Source organism: Pelophylax lessonae (genome assembly GCF_965119305.1).
Source record: "Pelophylax lessonae genome assembly, chromosome: 1".
NCBI classification, from domain to species: Eukaryota; Metazoa; Chordata; class Amphibia; order Anura; family Ranidae; genus Pelophylax; species Pelophylax lessonae.
In genome coordinates, this window is record NC_138768.1 from 460097153 (window position 1) to 460118233 (window position 21081).

Sequence of the window (21081 nt, forward strand, 5' to 3'; positions counted from 1 at the left end):
AATTGTATACGTCAAACATTTGGATTTATTGTGCATCGTTTGTATCTCTTGCACTATGTAATTGTAAATGATACAGAAATGGATATTGACAGATTCTATATGCCTACATACATACATAGATACAAGTTTGTTAGCAGCTTGCTCTTTCGCACAGGAAGCTACATGTGGTGAGACTTTTTTCTTTTGGCAGGAAGTATGCATGAAACACATCAAGATAGGCAGATACACATATGAGCACAAAGAGATCAAGATACACAGATACAAAAGGTACCAAGAACACATACCAGTAAGTGAAAGACAAACATGTAGAAATAGTGCACCCGTTAATAATTTCATATCACCATATTTACACTCACTAAAATTTAGACTGTTTCCAAGATGTAATTAGTTCCAAAAAAATTCTTCTTACATACACATGAGTTGTATACACGCTTACTGGGAGAAGAAGAAGTGAACTGTGTGGCCGCTGCTGTTGTATATTTGCAAGAAATTGGTACAAGACCGTTTATAAGGTAATGAAGTTGATTTTTATACAAAGTTATAAATATATTTTAATTGATCTTGCTGACACAAAATTATTGAAAAAAATTGTAGCATTTTCAGTCTGGTATCACTACAAGTCCAATGTCAGTCGTTTTCTAAAAATGATAAAAATCATGAAATAGTCGTGCTGTTGTCATGTTCATTTTTGTCTGTGATTGCACAGGTCTATAGTGAACTTCTTATGACTTTAGAACATGCAGTTTTTTTAGGAGGCTGTTTAAGGCAGAGCTAATCAAGGCTAGTTGATGGAGGTTGCTGATGGGGATAAGAAAGCCCCTGGCATGAAATGCTTTTTTTACGTTTTAGATTAATTTACTCTACATAACTTTTTTATTGTTTGTAAATTAGTGTCAGTAAACATTTCTCTTTACTTTCTTGCTGGTTGTAGGCTTTGATAGGAGTCCATTGTCCTTTTATGATAAAGGGTGATGTCTTTTACATCCAGTCTACTATAGCAAGCAATAGGGATTTTGCACTGCTTAAGATAGACAAGGACAACATTAATTCAGGTTGGTTGCTACCGGCTTCTGCAGTTAAGAATTAGCACTCAAAAGGGGCCTTTCACACGGGCTTTCCGATCAGGTCCGCCTCTCAGTAGACCTCAGTAGACCTGATCGCACCCTCCATTCACCCCTATGGAGTGGAGGATGTCAGCGGTGACATGTCTGCTGACACCAGCTGCTATACGATTCGATCCTGTCTGCCATATCCAGACGGATGGTGACCCTATTTTCCATCCGTCTGGAGGATCGAATGGGATCAGATGAAAACAGACAGGTGGTCTGTTTTAATCCGATCTCCCTATAGAGGAAAGCAGGACCCTGACAGTGAGTGGAGATGGATCTGTCATCCGCCTGCTCAGCGGCTGAGAAAAGCGGAGTCCGGGGAGTGGACAGCTCGTGTGAAAGGACCCTCCATTCAATGAGGTTGTATAGGTTTGGTCTTAGGCTTGGATAAGGGTCCACAGTTAGTCTCAGGTTTAGAGATGGCCTTGCCGTTCGTGGCAAATTTTGCTTGTTCGCTGCCCGCCAAATTTTCGGACACATGGCGTCGTTCGCGGCGGCCATATTTGCTTACATTGGGGAGAACTTTGACCCGTGACACAGCCGTCAGGTGGAACGGGACAGCCAATTGAAACATTCCAGCACATGGACAGTCCCCCTACCCTATAAATAGACCCGATCTGGCGGCCATTTCACATTCCGCTTTCTGCCAGTGTAGGGAGAGGTCTGCTGTGCTCGTCAGGGAGAGTTTGCTAGAGACATATAGCGTTGTGAAGATCCACAAAAGTCCTTTTCAGGGCTGGTATTTTTCGGTATAGGTCTACTAGTATCTTTTGAGCTTAGGGAGAGGTATTCAGTGGTTGCTTTAAGGGCAGTTAGAGATCGGCTGCAGTCACAAATCGCTCTGTCAATGTCCACAAAAGTCCTTTTGAGGGCTGGTATTTCGGTATAGGTCTAGTATCTTTAGAGCTTAGGGAGAGGTATCCTGTGGTTGCTTTAGGGGCAGTTAGAGATCGGCTGCAGTCACACAGAAATCGCTTTGTCAATGTCCACAAAAGTCATTTAAAATGCTCCAATGTAGTTTTAGGGTCTATTACAGTCTCTTTACTATAGGGCCAGGTATCCTGTGGTTGCTTTAGGGGCAGTTAGAGATTGGCTGCAGTCACACACAAATCGCTTTGTCAATGTCCACCAAAGTCATTTAAAATGCTCCAATGTCGTTTTAGGGTCTATTACAGTCTCTTTACTATAGGGGCAGGTATCCTGTGGTTGCTTTAGGGGCAGTTAGAGATCGGCTGCAGTCACACAGAAATCATTCTGTCAATGTGAATGGACCCTATATGTATTAGACAATGTATTTACTGGCTGCAGTCAGTTCTGGCTGATTTATGAAAAAAATATATATATTTTTTGCTGTAAAAAAAAAAAAAATTTTAGGGCAACTTTTTCAATTGCAATACTTCTGTTATGACATTGTCCATGTGCTGGGACTATTTCTGCACAGCTAGTATGTATTTTGTGGCTGCAAATATGACCTAAAGGTTTTTAAAGTCCGCCTCCCATTAAAGTCAATGGAGCCTGCCGCGAACTCGCGGTTTGCGGACTTTTGAGAAAATTTGCGGCTGGCGTTCGCGAACCACCCCGGGCGATGTTCGTCCATCACTACTCAGGTTAGGACAAGAGTTCACAGTAGGTTCTAGGTTAGGGCATGGGTTCATAATTCGTCTCAGTCTAGGAAAAGGGTTCACAGCTGGTCCCAGGTTAGGGCAAGGGTCCACAGTTAGTCTTAGATTAAAACGAGGGTTAAATATCAACACATTTGCCCTGAGGTTTGTAAAATGATATCTTATTACTCAAAGTCTAAGCTTCAGAGTACTATGTTTACCTACGTATTAAAAACAGATTTGTCTGCAACTCTGCAATGTATATGCAAAGCACACACCATGGGCTGTCTACTGATAAATTCCCCTTATTTGGTGAAGTTCTAATTATATACAAAGTGCAAAGTAAGATAAGGTGACCAGATTTTGAAAATGAAATCCAGGGACATTTTTTTTTTCTTATTGGCAAATGGTAAACAATTTTTAAGCATATTTTCCTCAAAGTATATATGCAGTGTATGTGATATGTGTTGGAATGATTGTATGATACATATACACATTATTTCTCACATTTAGTCTAGGGGTGCACCGATCCAGATTTTCTTGTCCCGATACCAATATCTGGCATTGTGTATCTGCCGATACCGATCCGGAACTACACACATACACAATATGCATGCGGCTTCAGTACAGAGCAAAGTCGCTGCTTCATGTGTATGGCTCCTCCATTCACAGGCGGAGTGCATCTGATATCACTCCGCCTGTCAGCCAGACCTATACAGGAAGTAGCGGCTCCCATCCCATACTACTACTACACCAAGTAAGGGACGGCTGAGCCGGAACTCAGCAAAACCGGATCGGCCCGTGGATCGGCGGCTCCATGCAAGTAAGGGGCAGCTGAGCCGAGACTCAGCAAAACCGGATCGGCCCGTGGATTGGTTAATTTTACCGATCCCCCGATCCAGATATTGTGGCAGTATCGGCGCCGATATCCGATCCTAATATCAGATCGGTGCATCCCTAATTTCGTCCATGGGAGGTTAAAGTTCAAAGGTCAGGAATATGTCATATACAGCTCAGCATACAGAGTACAGTGGTCAGGAGCAAGTCATATACATCTGAGGGTATAAAGTGCAGTGGTCAGGAGCATGTCCTATAAAGCCTGGCATACAGAGTTCAGTAATCTGGAGCATGCCATATACAGCTCAGCATACTCAGTGCAGTGATCAGGAGCATGTCATATACAGCCCAGGGCACAGAGCAGTAGCATATCATCCATGTGTGCACAGTGGGGATGGGGCCCATTTTTTTTCGGACCCACTCTGCACCCATGGATGAGACATGCCTGAATCGCTGTAGTCATGTCACTCACCCAGATCCTGTTACTGTAGCTAGAGCAACTAAAGCTAGTGGTGGGTTTCTCTGTGGGGAAAGGGGTGTTGATGTCATCCACTGGAGCCTAGAAGAAAGAAGTTCACTATGTGTGTAAGAGAGATCTGAGACTGATGTGAATTTAGAGAGTGGAGGGGACTGTGCAGATGAGCTGGAGGGGGCTGGGAAGACTGAGGATGGGGGAGGGGGGACTGAGGATGGGGGGCTGTACAGTCTGAAGATGGTGGGGACTGTGAAGCCTGAGGATGGTGGGGGGAGACTGTGAGGACTGAGAAGGAGGGTAATGAAGCCTGAGGATGTGGGGCCAGTGAAGCCTGAAGATGGGGGGCAGGAAGCCTGAGGATGAGTGGGGCAGTAAAGCCTGAAGATGAGTTGATAGTAAAGCCTGAGGATGGAGGGCATTACAGTCTGAGGATGGGGGGGCTGTGAAGCCTGAGGATGGAGGGACTGTGCAGATGAGCTGGAGGGAGCTGAGAAGACTGAGGATTGTGGCTGTAAAGCCTGAGGACGGGGGGAACTGTGAAGACAAATGATGGGGGGAACTGTGAAACCTGAAGATGGGGGCTGTGAAGCTTGAGGATGGGGAGGACTGTGCAGATGAGTTGGAGGGGGACTGAGAAGACTGAGGATGAGGGGGACTGAGAAGACTGAGGTTGAGGGGGGACTGAGAAGACTGAGGATGGGAGGACTGTGAAGCCTAAGGATGGGGGGGGGACTGAGGACCGAGGATGGGGGGCAGTGAAGAGAAAGGATGGAGGGTCCAAATGTAGCGCCACCCCCATTGGAGTCACTGGATGATGCTTGTCCTCTGGTGCTGCCCTGACCTTGCAAACTACTCAACCCTACTGACACTCTAGGTTCAGACATTGTTAGACGGTAGACCAAATATGTTCACCAAACCGGTTACCAGTGTAGCACCCTCTAGTGTGTGCTAGGTGTAAGATAGGTTTTTTAGAGTAGGTATTTTAGTGTAGGAAAATTCAGTTTAGCTCAGGGCTAAGCCTGAGCTGTGAATCTGGGTCAGGGTTCAGTTACTCAGGGCTGAATGACTCATCTGTCAGTTCCCCCTGGCACTTCCCCCTGGTCTAGAAATTTGTAGAAACTTCCAGAGCTGGAAGGTGGGAGTAAGGAGGGGCTGCCTTGTATATTTTTGAGGCCTCAGCCATATTCCAGCAATGGGCCAGCATAAATAGACATAGGCCATGCCAGCAGGGGCAATCAGGTGGAAGAACGGGATATAGTGCTGTGGAGACTGTTGGTGGCCCTCTGGGGTACCCCCTAGTCTGGGGGGGGGGGGCCTTGGACCGGGGCTCGGGTGCTGGGAGGATCCTGATATAACACACAGAGAAAGCCCTTCCTGGAGGCACGGGAGCAAGTGCGAGGACAGTGTAAACACAGCAGCACTACTGGAGACTTAGGAAGACTGGGGGAGACTTCCACATGTAGCCGGGTTTCCCTGAAGACCGCATTGTGCCAAGTCTTTAATCAATTTCCTGGGAGATCTCCTGAGAGTCAGCTGGGTGGGCTGGTGAGAGACAGTAAGGAGGACTGTGGAGGAATGTTAGCCTAGAGGGCTAGTAAAAGGGGTAGCTGCAGCCAGGTGGGTTGGCAGTGCCTGGAGAGGTAGTTCTGGGAGGAGTAATGAAAGCTTATCACTGTAATTTCTACACAACAAGGGGCTTCGAGTTCCTGCCTGCAAAGGGACATTGCCAAAAATTTGACTGTGACTGTCAGATCCACAAACAGTGTTTCAGCTGGGAAGTGTATATAGACTGTGTATATGAAAGATGTCCCTGAAGTGTTGCCCAGTTTGTTTGCTGAAGTCAAGTGGGCATCCAATAAATTTCCCATCCTCCCCCAAGTATTAACCCTCAATAAACCACAAAACAAAGCTGCAGACTGTTCTCTGTTTTTGGAGTGCCTGTGAAAATCTGATGTGCCTTGCTGCGCAGGGTAGGGAGATTCCAGCTCATCTGCAGCTCCTTAGGGGGTGTGCTACACCAGTATTACCCAGCATAGAGAAAAAGAAGGGTAATGGACATAATATTTAAAAAAACACAGTTGTTTTGAATACTTTGAGAATGGCTCAAGTTAGCACTTAGAGGGTTACAAACTATTTACAGCAGTATACTCAATTCAAAGGTTTTAGCATTAGCAATACATGACTAAGGCACCCCAGATGTAATCCTCAAACTCATCTTAACCTCTAACCAACCCAATATCCTTTTACCTCAACTCTGTAGAAAAAATGTCAAAACACAATCCTTGGTGTAAAAATTGGCCATAACGGCCATTTATTAAAACCAAACAAAATATAACAAACATTCCTTAAAACAGGAACCAAAAATAATAATACAATAACAAGAAACATGAGGTTGCCGATCTTTGGAGGCACCAAGTATCAATTATCGACTTTGTATCTGCGTAACTACTTAAATGGTCCCCAGCCACACCACACCGGCTCGCGGATGACCTCAACATTCTGCAGATACCTCACAATTTTACCAGTTAAACCACCATTACTTGGCATTCCACAGGTGACTCCATACCTTAGATGGGTCCCTAAACTGATAAGCACAGCAGATTTTTTTAACGCCTCCAAAGACCCCAACCGCCAAATCATGAAGACCACATACATAAGCATAAATCCGATATTTGGGCGGGAGGGAACGTTCCTCCCCACATGTTTTACAGAATGCTGTGAAGATGTACTGCCCTCTCCAAGACCACCCTACCAGTCCCTCCCACAGGATAAATAAAAACCCCTAATTGGGTAGAAGACTGACTGAACTTTTCCTGAACTTTCTTAACCCTATCTCTCCTGCTTACACTGCCTACCTAGTCATGCAAGCCCTTCGCTTATTTTTTTATTTTTTTTTGCTTCAGAATGTACTTGACTAAGGCACACCAGATGTAATCCTCAAACTCATCTTAACCTCTAACCAACCCAATCCCCTTTTACCCCAACTCTGTAGAAAAAATGCCAAAACACAATGGTTGGAGTAAAATTTGGCCGTAACGGCCATTTATTAAGACCAAACAAAATATAACAATCATTAGTTAAAACAGGAACCAAAAATAATAATACAATAACAAGAAACATGAGGTTGCCGATCTTTGGAGGCACCAAGTATCAATATCAATTATCGACTTTGTATCTGCGTAACTACCTAAACGGTCCCCAGCCGCAGCACTCCGGCTCAGGGACGACCTCAACATTCTGCAGATACCTCACAATTTTAACCTACCAGTTACACCACCATTAACTGGCATTCCACAGGTGACTCCATACCTTAGATGGGTCCCTAAACTGATAGGCACACGCCTCCAAAGACCCCAACCACCACAGCACAAAGTGGGAAACCTCACACCTTTGTGCCCCTCCAAAAATGCAAGGCCCTCTGCACCCCGTCCTGTAAACCAAGGGACCAGAGATCTTTGCCCACTGCGTTAAAATGCACACCGCCACCGCGTAGATACCGCCAGGTATCATCTCAAGCTATCTCTGCCTAACCACGATACCACCGTTACGCACAATGAACCTGCCCACTTCCTTATTAATCTTGACTCTAGCCTTGTTCAGCTTGTCCATGGACCTAGCAAAACGCCAAGTCGTCCGGCCAACAATGTCTGACCAAACCACCACCGTGTCAGGAAACTCCATCCGCAGTCTAAGGACATAAAATTTGACGTCCCAAATAAGATGGTGACATGATATAACACCAAGGTAATTTCCACCACCATGTATAACCAGGACATCAGGAGCCCTGTCCCAACGGGAAACTTTGTGAACTTCCGGGACCACCCTGCTCTACAACATACCTGGAATACCTATCCACCTGATACTCGCCTCATCCCTGGAGATGCCCAACTGACGACCATTAGGCTGGACATCAGCCCTTCTGGCCCCCCAATACACAAAGGAGTGATCCAATATCCAAACGAGATGAGCAGCATCTGAAAAAAAATATACCAAAACAGCACATGACCAAAATTGGCAACTGTAACATATAACCAAAATATACAAAGATCTACATAAGAACCCCACCAAAAACGCAGTTGGTAAACCAGGTGAAGGCGGACATAAAGTTTGAACCTAGCCGACTCCCCCGTGCCAATACACTGCAAAAGAGAATCGTTCAAGCCCCACCTGGCGGCTTCTGTGGCCGTCCCGATGCAGAAGGAGTGGGAAGTATAACTGCAGACTAAACCCGCTGCTGTCAGACAGTGCCGCAGAACCGAAACGAATTGAAAAGTGGACAAAGCTGAACCGTCTGGATGAATGAGAAAAGAACCAGCCCCCTCAGGATGAAACTGTAAATACTCAAGTACCAAAGAAACCGGGCAAATTGGCGAGCCATACACCTGGAGCAGCCGCAAATGACTTGATTCGTCTTTGATTGGGAGATAAACAGAACCACTGAAAAACCGTCACAGCAGACATTCTCCGCCCGCAAGCCCCCGTGAGCAGCCTTAGATGGGCTGACCAACTCGCTGACCCTAAGAGCCCCATAAAAGGCTAATGCAAAGGCCGTGAGGAACAAGAGGCTTTCATAACTGGAACAGCAAACTTAACGTGCTCGAATAATGTCCTCAGGATGTCGAAAATGATTGGCCGGTACTCATCAGGCCTCCGGAAACCTTTGCGATAACCTCTCAAGGCCTGTTTCACCAAAAACTCTTTGGTGAAATCTGGCAATCCACACAACTTAAATAGGAAGGCCAAACCGGACAACTTGCGGTTAATGGCAGCAACTGACACACCCTCAGGAAAATTCAAGCAGATGAAGTAAATCAAAACATTTCTAACCTCCATACTGGCCACGTCAACCCCAGCCTGCTGTAAAAGCTCCCACCACTCACGCCAGACCTTGCTGTATGCAGACCACGTGGACCCACTCAAGGAATTGCGAATCAAACCAGAGGCGATGCCAACACAATCTGTCATAGTTGCTATGGACTAGGTGCTCCGTGTTGCTCCGCGCAAGGGCACCAAATCCCAGAACCTGTCCAACTGAAAATGGGATAAAGCGTCAGCCAAAGTATTTTTGACACCTGGAAGATGAACATACAAATGACATTCAGTTGCAGACAATGCAAACAAGATGACGCAGTAGCCTGACCACTGGCGGAGAAGACCCAGGAAGTGAATTAATGACTTGAGCCACCCCCAGGTTATCACAGTGGAGTCTAACCTTCCGGTCACGAAACGACCCGCCCCATAAGTCAATGGTAACCAGCACCAGAAAGAGTTGCAGAAGAACCAAGTTCTTCAAGAAACCTACCTCCTGCCATGCGGAGGGCCAGCGTTCCGCTCTCCACGGCCCCCCAAAAAATGCTACACACCTGGTGGAGCCTGCTGCGTCAGTGTAAAGATTAAGATCGCAGTTGCTAACCGGCCCATCCATCCAGAGTGACCGACCATTAAAATTTGCCCAAAAAAGTGCCATACCTATAAGTCTTCCATGTACTCCTTAGTTAAACTAATATAATGACCAGGGGAACGTACTCCAGCCGTGGCAGCAGAAAGCCGACAGCAGAAGACCCTGCCCATTGGCATAATGTGGCAAGCGAAATTCAGCTTGCCAGGCAGCGACTGCAAGTCTTGCAACATGATCTTTTGCTTGCCATACACTAGCTGAACCTCAGCTTTGAGAGCACCTAGTCGTCGTCCAGCAGCCGACATTCCATCGCCTGCAAATTGATGACTATCCCCAAAAACCGAATCACGGACGTTGGGCCCTTCATCTTGTCGGCCACAAGAGGGATGTCGAAATGCTCCGCGATGTGCTGCACGGTTGCCACCAGCACGCCACACAATGTGAACGCAGGAGGGTCAATGCACAGGAAGTCATCCAAATAATGTTTAATAAATTGACAACCGCCACGTCCCATACCACCCATTCGACAAAAGAGCTAAAGGTCTCGAAAAGGGCGCAAGATACAAAACAACCCATAAGGAGACAGCGGTCAACGCAAAAGGCTCCGACCCATTTGCAACCCAAAAGTTGAAAACTACACAGGTGAACCGGCAACAGCCGTAAGGACGACTCAATGTCCGTCTTAGCAATGAGGGAGCCCATGCCGTAATGCTGCACCCACAAAACTGCTGCATCAAAGGAGGTGTACGACACCGCACATGCCTCAGGGTCAATAGAGTCGTTAACAGACCCGCCTTTCGGGAACGACAGATTGTGTATCAAGCAGAACTTATTGGGTTCCTTCTACTGAACCATACCCAACGGCGAGATGACCAAATCCTTGAGGGGAGGATGAGAAAAGGGGCCACTCATACCCCCCAAAGACAGCTCCTTGCGAGTTTTTCTGAAACCACCTCAGAGTGCAACTGAGCCGACAGCAAATTGTCGGCTAGAGGCAGGATCCGGGTAAGGGAGCAAGGAATAACAAAGCCCACCGAGAAACCCGCCTCCAATAACCGGGCAGCCCGCAGATCCGGATATGTACTTAGAAAGGGGGACATCCTGTCCACCCTCACTGGAGTCATGCCTTTTTCCCGTAGTGTCGCCGGAACGGACTTACCTGCTTTGAAACAGCGAGACAGGGGGTGGGCTCCCCTACAGTGGGAACATTCATGTTTAAAAACGGCAACCAGTGCCAAATCTACATGCGCCTTCATTAAATTGCCAGCAAAAACTCTGCCTTTTCGCTGTCAGGGGGCAGTCAGACTCCTGGCCCTCCCCCCTGGAAAAAACGAATTGGGAGCCTGCGCCAGGGTCATGAGGGTCATCCATAAGCAGATGTCCTTATGATCCCAGCGTAACGACGGCCTAACAGCCTTACGCTGACTAAACTGTTCATCGTAGTGCAGCCATGCCATGCCCCCATACACCCTGTGGGCCTCACCAATGGCAATCAGATAACAGAACAAAGGAGAACATTTCTCTGGGGCTTTCTCCCCCATGACGCTCGTAAAAAAGGGCGAATGCCTGTAGCTAGTTACTGAATGTCCGTGGAATCAAGCGGTACTGACGCTTCTCTTCATCCTCCTTCTTCTTTCCCCTCTGTTCCTTTCTTTTCCTCTTCTATCTCCCTCCCCTGTCCCCATCCTGGTCCCATGGGGACATTTTTGTGTCTCTCCTTTGAACCTTGGGGTGAGAACATATACCAGTGTTCAACTTTAATTATTCTATTGGGTTGAGGTCAGGACTCTGTGCAGGCAAGTCAAGTTCCTCCATGCCAAATACGCTCATCCATGTCTTTATAGACCTTGCTCTGTGCACTGGTGCGCAGTCATTTTGGAACAGGAAGGGGCCATCCCCAAGCTGTTCCCACAAAGTTGGGAGCATGAAATTGTCCAAAATGTCTTAGTATGCTGACGCGTTAAGAGTTCCCTTCACTGGAACTAAGGGGCCAAGTCCAACCCCTGAAAAACAACCCCACACCATAATTCCCCCTCCACCAAATGATTTGGACCAGTGCACAAAGCAAGGTCCATAAAGACATGAATGAGTGAGCTAGGGGTGGAGGAACTTGACTGACCTCAACCCGATAGAACACTTTTGCAATGAATTAGAGTGGAGAATGCAAGCCAGGCCTTCTTGTCCAACATCAGTGCCAGACCTCACAAATGCGCTTCTGGAAGAATGGTCAAACATTCCCATAGACACACTCCTAAACCGTGTGGACAGCCTTCCCAGAAGAGTTGAAGCTGTTATAGCTGCAAAGGGTAGGCCAACTCAATATTGAACCATACAGACTAAGACTGGGAAGCCATTAAAGTTCATGTGCGTGTAAAGGCAGGCGTCCCAATACTTTTGGTAATATAGTGTGTACAGCGCCTTGAAAAAGTATTCACACCCCTTGAAATTTTCCACATTTTGTCATGTTACAACCAAAAAAGTAAATATATTTTATTGGGATTCTATGTGATAGACCGACTCAAAGTGGCACATACTTGTGAAGTGGAAGGAAAATGATAAATGGTTTTCAACATTTTTTACAAATAAATCTGTGAAAAGTGTGGTGTGCATTTGTATTCACCCCCCCCCCCAAATCAATACTTTGTAGAACCCCCTTTCCCTGCAATTACAGTGTCTTTTTGGGGATGTCTCTACCAGCTTTGCATATCTAGAGAGTGACATGTTTGCTCATTCTTCTTTGCAAAATATCTCAAGCTCTGTCAGATTGGATGGAGAGTGTCTGTGAACAGCAATTTTCAAGTCTTGTCTCAGATTCTCAATTGGATTTAGGTCTGTACTGTGACTGGGCCATTCTAACACATAAATATGCTTTGATCTAAACCATTCCATTGTAGCTCTGGTTGTATGTTTAGGGTTGTTGTCCTGCTGGAAGGTGAACCTCCGCCCCAGTCTCAAGTCTTTTGCAGACTCTAACAGGTTTTCTTCTAAGATTGCCCTGTATTTGGCTCCCTCCATCTTCCCATCAACTCTGACCAGCTTCCCTGTCCCTGCTGAAGAAAAGCATCCCTACAACATGATGCTGCCACCACCATGTTTCACAGTGGGGATGGTGTGTTCAGGGTGATGTGCAGTGTTAGTATTTCCCCGCACATAACGTTTTTTCTTTTAGGCCAAAAAGTTCAATTTTGGTCTCATCGGACCAGAGCAGAGAGCACCTTCTTCCACATGTTTGCTTTGTCCCCTACATGGCTACTCACAAATTGCATACTGGACTTCTTATGGCTTTCTTTCATCAACGGCTTTCTTCTTGCCACTCTTCCATAAAGGGCAGATTTGTGGAACGCACGACTAATAGTTGTCTCGTGGACAGATTCTCCCACCTGAGCTGTGGATCTCTGCAGCTCCTCCAGAGTTCCCATGAGCCTCTTGGCTGCTTCTCCTAGTTCTCTGATTAATGCTCTCCTTGCCCGGCCTGTCAGCTTAGGTGGACAGCCATGTCTTGGTGGGTTTGCAGTTGTGCCAAACTATTTCCATTTTCCGATGATGGATTGAACAATGCCCCGTTAGATGTTCAAAGCTTGGGAGATTTTTTTATAACCTAACCCTGCTTTAACCTTCTCCACAACTTTATCCCTGACCTCTTGGGTGTGTTCCTTGGCCTTCATGATGCTGTTTGTTCACTAAGGTCCTCTAACAAACCTCTGAGGGCTTCACAGAACAGCTGTAGTTATACTGAGATTAAATTACACACAGATTGACTCTATTTACTAATTAGGTGACTTCTGAAGGCAATTGGTTCCACTAGATTTTAGTTAAGGGTATCAGAGTAAAGGGGGGGGGGAATACAAATGCACGCCACATTTTTCACAGATTTATTTGTAAAAAAATTTGAAAACCATTTATCATTTACCTTCCACTTCACATTATGTGCCACTTTGTGTCGGTCTATCACATAAAATCCCAATAAAATACATTTACAAGTTTGGTTGTAACATGACAAAATGTGGAAAATTTCACGGGGTGTGAATACTTTTTCAAGGCACTGTATATACACTGCTCAAAAAAATTAAAGGAACACTATTTAATCAGAATATAGCAACAAGTCAATTAAACTCCTGGGATATTGATCTGGTCAGTTAGGTAGAAGAGGTTGTTAATCAGTTTCAGCTGCTTTGGTGTTAATGGAAGTAACAACAGATGCACTAGATGAGCAACAATGAAATGACCTCCAAAACAGGAATAATTTTACAGGTGAAGGCCACTTACATTTCTTTCCCTACTCATCTTTTCTGACTGTTTTTCACTAGTTTTGCATTTGGCTAGGGTCAGTGTCACTACTGGTAGCATGAGGCGATACCTGGACCCTATAGAGGTTGCACAGGCAGTCCAACTCTTCCAAGATGGTACATCAATAAGTGGCATTGCCAGAAGGTTTGCTGTGTCCGGCACAGAGGAACTTGATTGGCATTTGCCATTGAAAACCAGCATTGGCAGGTCCGCCACTGGCCCCCTGTGCTTTTCACAGATGAGAGCAGGTTTACTCTGAGCACATGTGACAGAGGTGAAAGGGTCTTGAGAAGCCATGGAGAACGGTATGGTGCCTGTAACATCGTTCAGCATGATTTGGTGGTTTGGTGGTTGGTCAGTGATGGTCCAGGGAGACATATCAATGGTGGAATTCACAGACCTCTACAGGCTAAACAATGGCACCCTGACTGGATGAAATCCTTGGACCCATTGTCAGACCCTAGGCTGGTGCAGTGGGTCTTGGATTCCTCCTGGTGCATGACAATGCCTGGCCTCATGTGGTGACTGGTGAGAGTAAGCAGCCAGTTCCTGGAGGATGAAGGAATTGACACCATCGAATGCCCCCCACGTTCACCTGACCTAAATCAAATAGAACACCTTTGAGACATGTTTCGGTCTATCTGATGCCACCAGGTTGCACCTCAGTCTGTTCAGTCTGTGAGCTCAGTGATGCCCTGGTCCAGATCTGGGAGAAAAATCTCCGGGACACTACCAGTTGTCTCATTGGGAGCATGCCCCAACTTTGTCAGGCATGCATACAAGCATGTGAGGGCCATACAAACCACTGAATATCATTTTGAATTGCTGCGATGAAGATTCAGCAAAATGGGCTAGCCTGCTGCATCATTTTTCACTTAGATTTGGGGGGGGGGGGGTCTTTGAATTTAGCCCTCTATAGGCTGAAAATGTTTATGTCCATCAAAAAATGTGGCATCCTTTTGTGTTCATGTCACATTACCCAGTCCATTGCAGTATAGATATCCATTGTGATATTTTTCCTTATTGAGATCAGATGTGTTTTCAAAGTGTTCCTTTATTTTTTTTAACAGTGTGTGTGTGTGTATATATATATATATATATATATATATATATATATATATATATATATATATATATACACACTCTGTATGTAATACAGTTTCCCTTTACAAAACTAGAAAAAGTGTGGCCGTTGGTTGAAATCTTTTTCCTGAAAACATTTTCTAGATGTGTAGAGTTTTGCACAGTCTGGGGAATGTAATGTAATACTTAGCATATCAAGTAGTAGTTAATAGTTTGTGGCTTGTAGCATTTTAATTATAGTTTCTCAAGGCATCAGGAAATGGGGCATTAATAGATTAACAGAGTTTAACAGAGTGTAATTTCCTAATACAGTAAAACCTTGGATTGGGAGCATAATTTGTTCCGGAAACATGCTTGTAATCCAAAGCACTCGCATATCAAAGCGAATTTCCCCATAAGAAATAGAATGGAAACTTAGATAATTTGTTCCACAACCATTTATTCATAAATCCTTCAGTTTATAGTCCATATAAAAAGATTATAGCAATGTGATAGGTTGTGTAAACATAAAATGTCCATCCACAAATGGCAGCCTACACAAGGATTAGGAATAAAAGCCAGCAGCTACAGAGTATAAAAGAGATGAGAGGCCCCTCTAAGTGTAGAAATATGGTTACATTTAATGAAGATTCACCATTTAGTAATGGTTGATGATTAAAAGAGGCATATCTAATGTTTGCAGGCATTCGGGGTAAAGCTGTCCAAATAGACCATCCTCCTTGCTGCTGGCTCTACCCTACAGTAGAGCGATCTGAAAGCGAGGCTTGAAGCGCTCGTGGAGCGCAGTGTGGAAGGGATGACGTCAATGGTGGTGTGGAGGATGGTCTATGTGGACAGCTTTACCCCGGATTCCTGCATACTTAGATGTGCCTGTTTTAATCATCAACCATGTGAGTTGCTAAATGTTGTGCCTTGATTAAATGTAACCATGTTGCTACACTTAGAGGCGCCTCTCTTCTCTTTTATGCTCAGTTGTGACGCCACGCTACTTGTATACAGTATATATCAAGACATCGCTTGTTCATTAAGTCAACATTTATAAAAATGTTGCTTGTCTTGCAAAACGCTCTCAAACCAAGTTACTCTCAATCTAAGGTTTTACTGTACATATTTCTTTAGGTTTTATCACAAATATTTTTACATTGTATATGGATTATGCCCCCATGACAGAGAGACATTACAATATATTTTTCAAGAGAGTAGCCGCAGGTTAAAATTACCTGTCTGTCTATACTTAGCCTCTCAGCCATAAAGTGGTTCTAAAGCCTAAAGTTTTTTTCCCTTGATGCATTCTATGCATTAAGGCAAAACAACTGTGTAACAGAATCCCCCCCTGCCCTCCCTTATATTTACCTGAGCACATTTAGGATCCAGCACTGTGCATGAGGCTCTTATAGCTCTGTCCCTTCTCCCTGGGCAGATTGATAGCAGCAGGAGCCATTGGCTGCTGCTGCTGATGCTGTCTGTCAAAATGCTGTGTCAATAGACGCAGACAGGGTGGCTTGGGAGTGAGCCCTCAAGAGTTCCCCCATAGGAAGCTGCTTCCTATGGGGACACTTGCCAAAAAGGAGGAACCAGGAGCACAGGAGTCCCCAGAAGAAGAGGATCAGGGCTGCTCTGTGTAAAACTATTGCACAGAGCAGGTCAGTGGGACATGTTTATTATTATTATTATTTTTAAAAGAAGCTATTAATATCACTTTAAAGCGGAGTTCTGGCCTATTTTGCAACTTTAGTGATTCCTGGAGTGCTCGCTATGCTGATCAACAATTGGGCATTTTCAATTTTTTTTCGGGGGTCTCTTACCTTATTTTCAGGGCATTTTTGATTGTACTTCCTCCTTCTCCCCCCTCTGCGGCCACCGACGTCACTTCAGCCTTTGCATTGCATCCTGGGAGCTGCTTGTCATCACTCCCAGGAGGCTGGAATCAGGAAGAACTCCCAGAACACTCCCTGGAATCAGGAAGAAGGACACAGCAGATTACACTGCAGCTTCAGATGCCCACATCCAAGATGGCCGCGCTCAGACAACTCAGACAAGTACGATTTTGACTAAAATCCAATACTATACACCATGTAAGTATGAGAATAGCGGTTCTGTAAAGGGCGATGGATTAGTATTATAGGGGTATTTTTAATTAAAAAAGGTATTTGAGGCCGGAACTCCGCTTTAATTCAGAAAGGCTAAATATAGGCAGACAGGTCATGTATATGGTTATGCATACTCTGCGCTTATTAAATTCAAAGAGTATTGCCAGTCTTCTTTGGCAAATTTGTGAAAAGAAACATATTTTGAAAGAGAAAGGTACTTACATAGGAACCTGAGCATGCACTACTTATGGCGCTTTTCCACTGCATGGAACCGTACCGGTTCGGTACGCTTTTGTGCTTTTCCACTGCGGTACCGCATGGTATAGGGTCGGAACGGTTCGGTACGGTACGGTATAGGTTTGCTTTTCCACTGCATGGAACCGAACGGTACGGTACGGTACGGCTCTGAAAAAACAGTACCTACTCGATTGTGGTTCCAACAGGTACCAAACTGGTACCATATCCCACAATCCTTTGCATGCAGTCACTATTAGCCACTGATTGGTCAGAGAATCACACCCACCCCGTTGTTATCCCACCCACTTAACTTTAGTACTACTTTAGTGGAAAAGCAAACCTATACCGTACCGTACCGAACCGTTCCGACACTATACCATGCGGTACCGCAGTGGAAAAGCAAACCGGGCCAAGCAGGGCCGAGTAGAGCCGAGCCGGTACTAGCCGGTACTTGCAGTGGAAAAGTGCCAATACAGTATGTACCGATCACAGGTACACGTTTGTGCTGTACTTCTTGGTTGGTGGACACGGTTTGTTTTACTTTCTTTACAAAGGCTCCTGATCAATATCCTATGTGTCTTAGCAGTCCAACAGGGATCTAAAGAACAAGATTTTTCCAGAGTCGGTTTCCAATGTACATGAGGGATGACAGGATAATGGATTCTTCATAGGGTAGAAAGTATAGTGAGGGAGATTTACTAAAATGTTTTTAATTTAGTATGTTTTGTGATGTTTCTACAGATGTCCGGTGAAGATGCTCCACTTTTATGTGGTTCTCATTCTTGCAGCAGCTACTCATCTGCCACTGGCTCTCTCAAGATACTCCTTTACTCATCTACCCTGCCATCAACTTCTGACTCATCTAACTCACAACTCATATTTCCTGGTGGACAGTACTCTGCGGAGTATCTGTGCATAGCAGCTGCCAAATCATGTGGTAAGAACATATGAGTTAGACTTTACGTATACTGAGACATGAGAAATACCTAGGCTGCCTGGATTACTGAGGTCCTTCTGGAAATGCTGAAAGTAATTGTAAATGCATTTTTTAAAATAACAAACAGGTTTATACTTACCTGTTCAATGCAATGGTATAGTGAAGGAATGGAAGTAGTGTAAGTAGTGTATAGTGGAATTGCACAGAGCAACTTCGAACCTCCTCTTCTCGGGTCCCCCGCCGGTGCTTCCGGCTCCTCCTCTCCGCTTCCTATGGGGGCACATGTGTGAGCGACCTCCCAAGCCTCGTTGTCTGCATCGATAGACACAGACAGCAGGCCCTGCCCCCCACTTCCTAATCACTGACTTTGATTGACAGCATTAGCTCCCACTGCCTCAGCAAAGCCTGTGAGACCAGGAAGTGAGGAGACAGAAGAGCTGCAGATGGGCACATCGCTGGATCAAATGAGGGCTCAGGCAAGCAAAAAGAGGGGGGGGGGGGCACTGATGCCTAAATATTTTTTACCTTAATGCATGGAATGTTCTCTACAGGTTCATGTTGGCCCATCAGTATTATAGACTGCCTCACTAGCAATTAGGTGTCGCAATCACAACTCCCCTATCTCTCTTTGCTGTGGGCACTTCCAGGTTTTGCCCAGAGTGTTGCAACAAGTGACATGAAGTGTTGGGGTAGTTACTCAAAAAATTTAACTAGTTACTAGTTACTTCTGTAAATTGTAACGAGATTACTTTACTAGTTACTGCATTTGAAAAGTAACTTCACTACTTATTACTTTACTTTCCTCTTTCTTAATTGACCGTGTAGAAGAAGATACATGACACTCTTTCTGCATAGAGTTTATTGTATAAACACAGGCTTTGGGAAACATGAGAACAAAACCTGAAAAAACAGAATAAAACATAAAGTGCAACAAAAAGTCATAAACTTCATCCCTCTCTATTCTTCGAAATAACGATTGTATTGCACGGATGGGTAACGCAGGAAAGCGCGTTCCTATAGCCTAGTAAAGTAGTGTAGTTACCTCCTATAGCCTAGTAAAGTAGTGTAGTTACCAATTTTAGTATTGTAACTAGTTACGTTACTTTGTTACCAAAAAAAGTAATGTAGTTACTGTAATCCGTTACTATGTAACTCTTTACCCCCAACACTGGTGACATGGCAAAGGACATGTCACATGACTGCATCCTTTATTTAAGCCTAAGGCCCCTTTCACACATGTGGACCTGATTGTACGTTTGATCAGTTTAGTCACTTTTTTTCAAAGAAAAAAATGGATGAAGTTTCTAGCACTAAAATTAGTGCTAGCATTATTGCGCTCACTCTAATGTTTGCGGCAATGCCTCATATGTGTGGGGCGAATACCGTATACATATGTGTGTGCAACTTACGCATTCGCTTCTGTGAGTGATGGAGGCGCTTAAAAATTTTCGTTCTCATTTATTTAACTTTCTCTTTCGTTCATTGACAGACACAGCACTCCATAAATCATAACTACTGGGTTATATTGTCTCCTCCAAGAGTAGGACTAGGGTCGCCCTCAGCTATATAACCCCCCTCTCTTCTACATGGGACCCAGGCAGCACTCAGAGTGGGGCGGCCCCCGGCCGCCTCTTCTCTTCTTCGGCTAGCTAAAAAAACTTAGTGTGCATGTGCATGTCAGGCCGGCCGCTGACCTTGTTTTTTTGGCGCCGGGCAGCCCTGCTTTCTCCTGTGCCATGCCCGCAGCCCTGCATTCTCCTGTACCATGCCCACAGCCCTGTTTTCTCCTGTACCATGCCTACAGCCCTGCATTCTTCTGTATTATGCCCGCAGCCCTGTTTTCTCCTGTACCATGCCTACAGCCCTGCATTCTTCTGTATTATGCCCGCAGCACTGCATTCTCCTGTACCATGCCTGCAGCCCTACATTCTCCTGTAGCATGTCCGCAGCACTGCATTCTCCTGTACCATGCCCACAGCCCCACATTCTCCTGTACCATGCCCGCAGCACTGCATTCTCCTGTACCATGTTTGCAGCCCTGCAGGGCACTGTGGCACTATAGACAGTAGAAAGCCTGGTGCGCTCATCTGCCCAGTGTCTACTGCTCTGTCCTGCTCTTGCTGTCACTCCATACACACTCACACTCCTCTGACTGCTTTCATAGTCCTATAGAATGTGGGGGCCTCTTGGAGGGCGTGAATTTTTTTTTTTTTGGGGGGGGGGGGGGCAGAATTTCATTCTCGGACCCAGGCAGCACAATGTCTTGGGCCAGCCCTGAGTAAGGGCTTAGGCTCCCGGCTGGGATCTCTGGTCCTAGCAATTTTTTCTCCTTCCTTACATCTTTTTTGTTGTTTTCTCTCGGGAGATCTACAATCAACTTCCGGGCTAGGCAACGGGCTGGATAATCTAGATCCAGTGGTCCTCCCAGCCCAGCCAGCCGACCGCAGCTACTCACTAGGTTGGCTGTGACATAACCTCACGTACAGAGGCTGGCCTGCGAGGTATACCTTTCGCAGGCTCACATACGACCTGGTGTGGGTCTAAGTCGCAGCGGTCCCTTGGCCGACAGCTCCCCTACTTCGGTGGTGAGGATTCTGTCTGGAGCGCTACCAGCACCATGGAAGGGTAAGTACAGTCCAGTCCCTCCTCTCCCATTTTGGTGTTTTTTTGGGGTAGACGTGGGTAACCTCTAGGGACGGTTGGACCTGCCTGCAGGTTCCCTCCTCCCATCCTTAAATCCCTCAGTGAGCTGGGCTTCCCTCACTCCCTTTGACCTGGAGCCTGGTGGGGGTCCCAGGGCAGAGGATGCAGTGGAGACCCCTAGGGTCTCCCCCACTATCCCCACTCTGTAAGGGTCCCAGTGTAGGAGAACCCTAGGTGCATGCAGTGCCATCTTAAGAGCCTTATAGGCCCCTGGGGAATGCAGTGCACTGGGGCCCCCTACCTACACAATCACGCACGAGAATAAAAATGCAAGTTATCGATAAGGCGATATTTATTTTTATTGGTATATACCTTACTATATAC

The 21081-nt window shown here is 45.6% G+C and overlaps 1 protein-coding gene across 1 annotated transcript in view; it reads left to right on the plus strand.

The window, feature by feature from the left end:
• The first annotated feature begins 278 nt into the window (after positions 1 to 278).
• JAK3 (Janus kinase 3) overlaps positions 279 to 21081 on the plus strand; it is a 184719-nt gene continuing 163916 nt past the window's right edge. The window contains exons 1-2 of the mRNA XM_082267037.1: positions 279 to 512; positions 17859 to 18054. Coding sequence (XP_082123163.1) covers positions 17859 to 18054 — 196 coding nt within the window. The 5' untranslated portion in view covers positions 279 to 512. The remainder of the gene's footprint in view (positions 513 to 17858; positions 18055 to 21081) is intronic.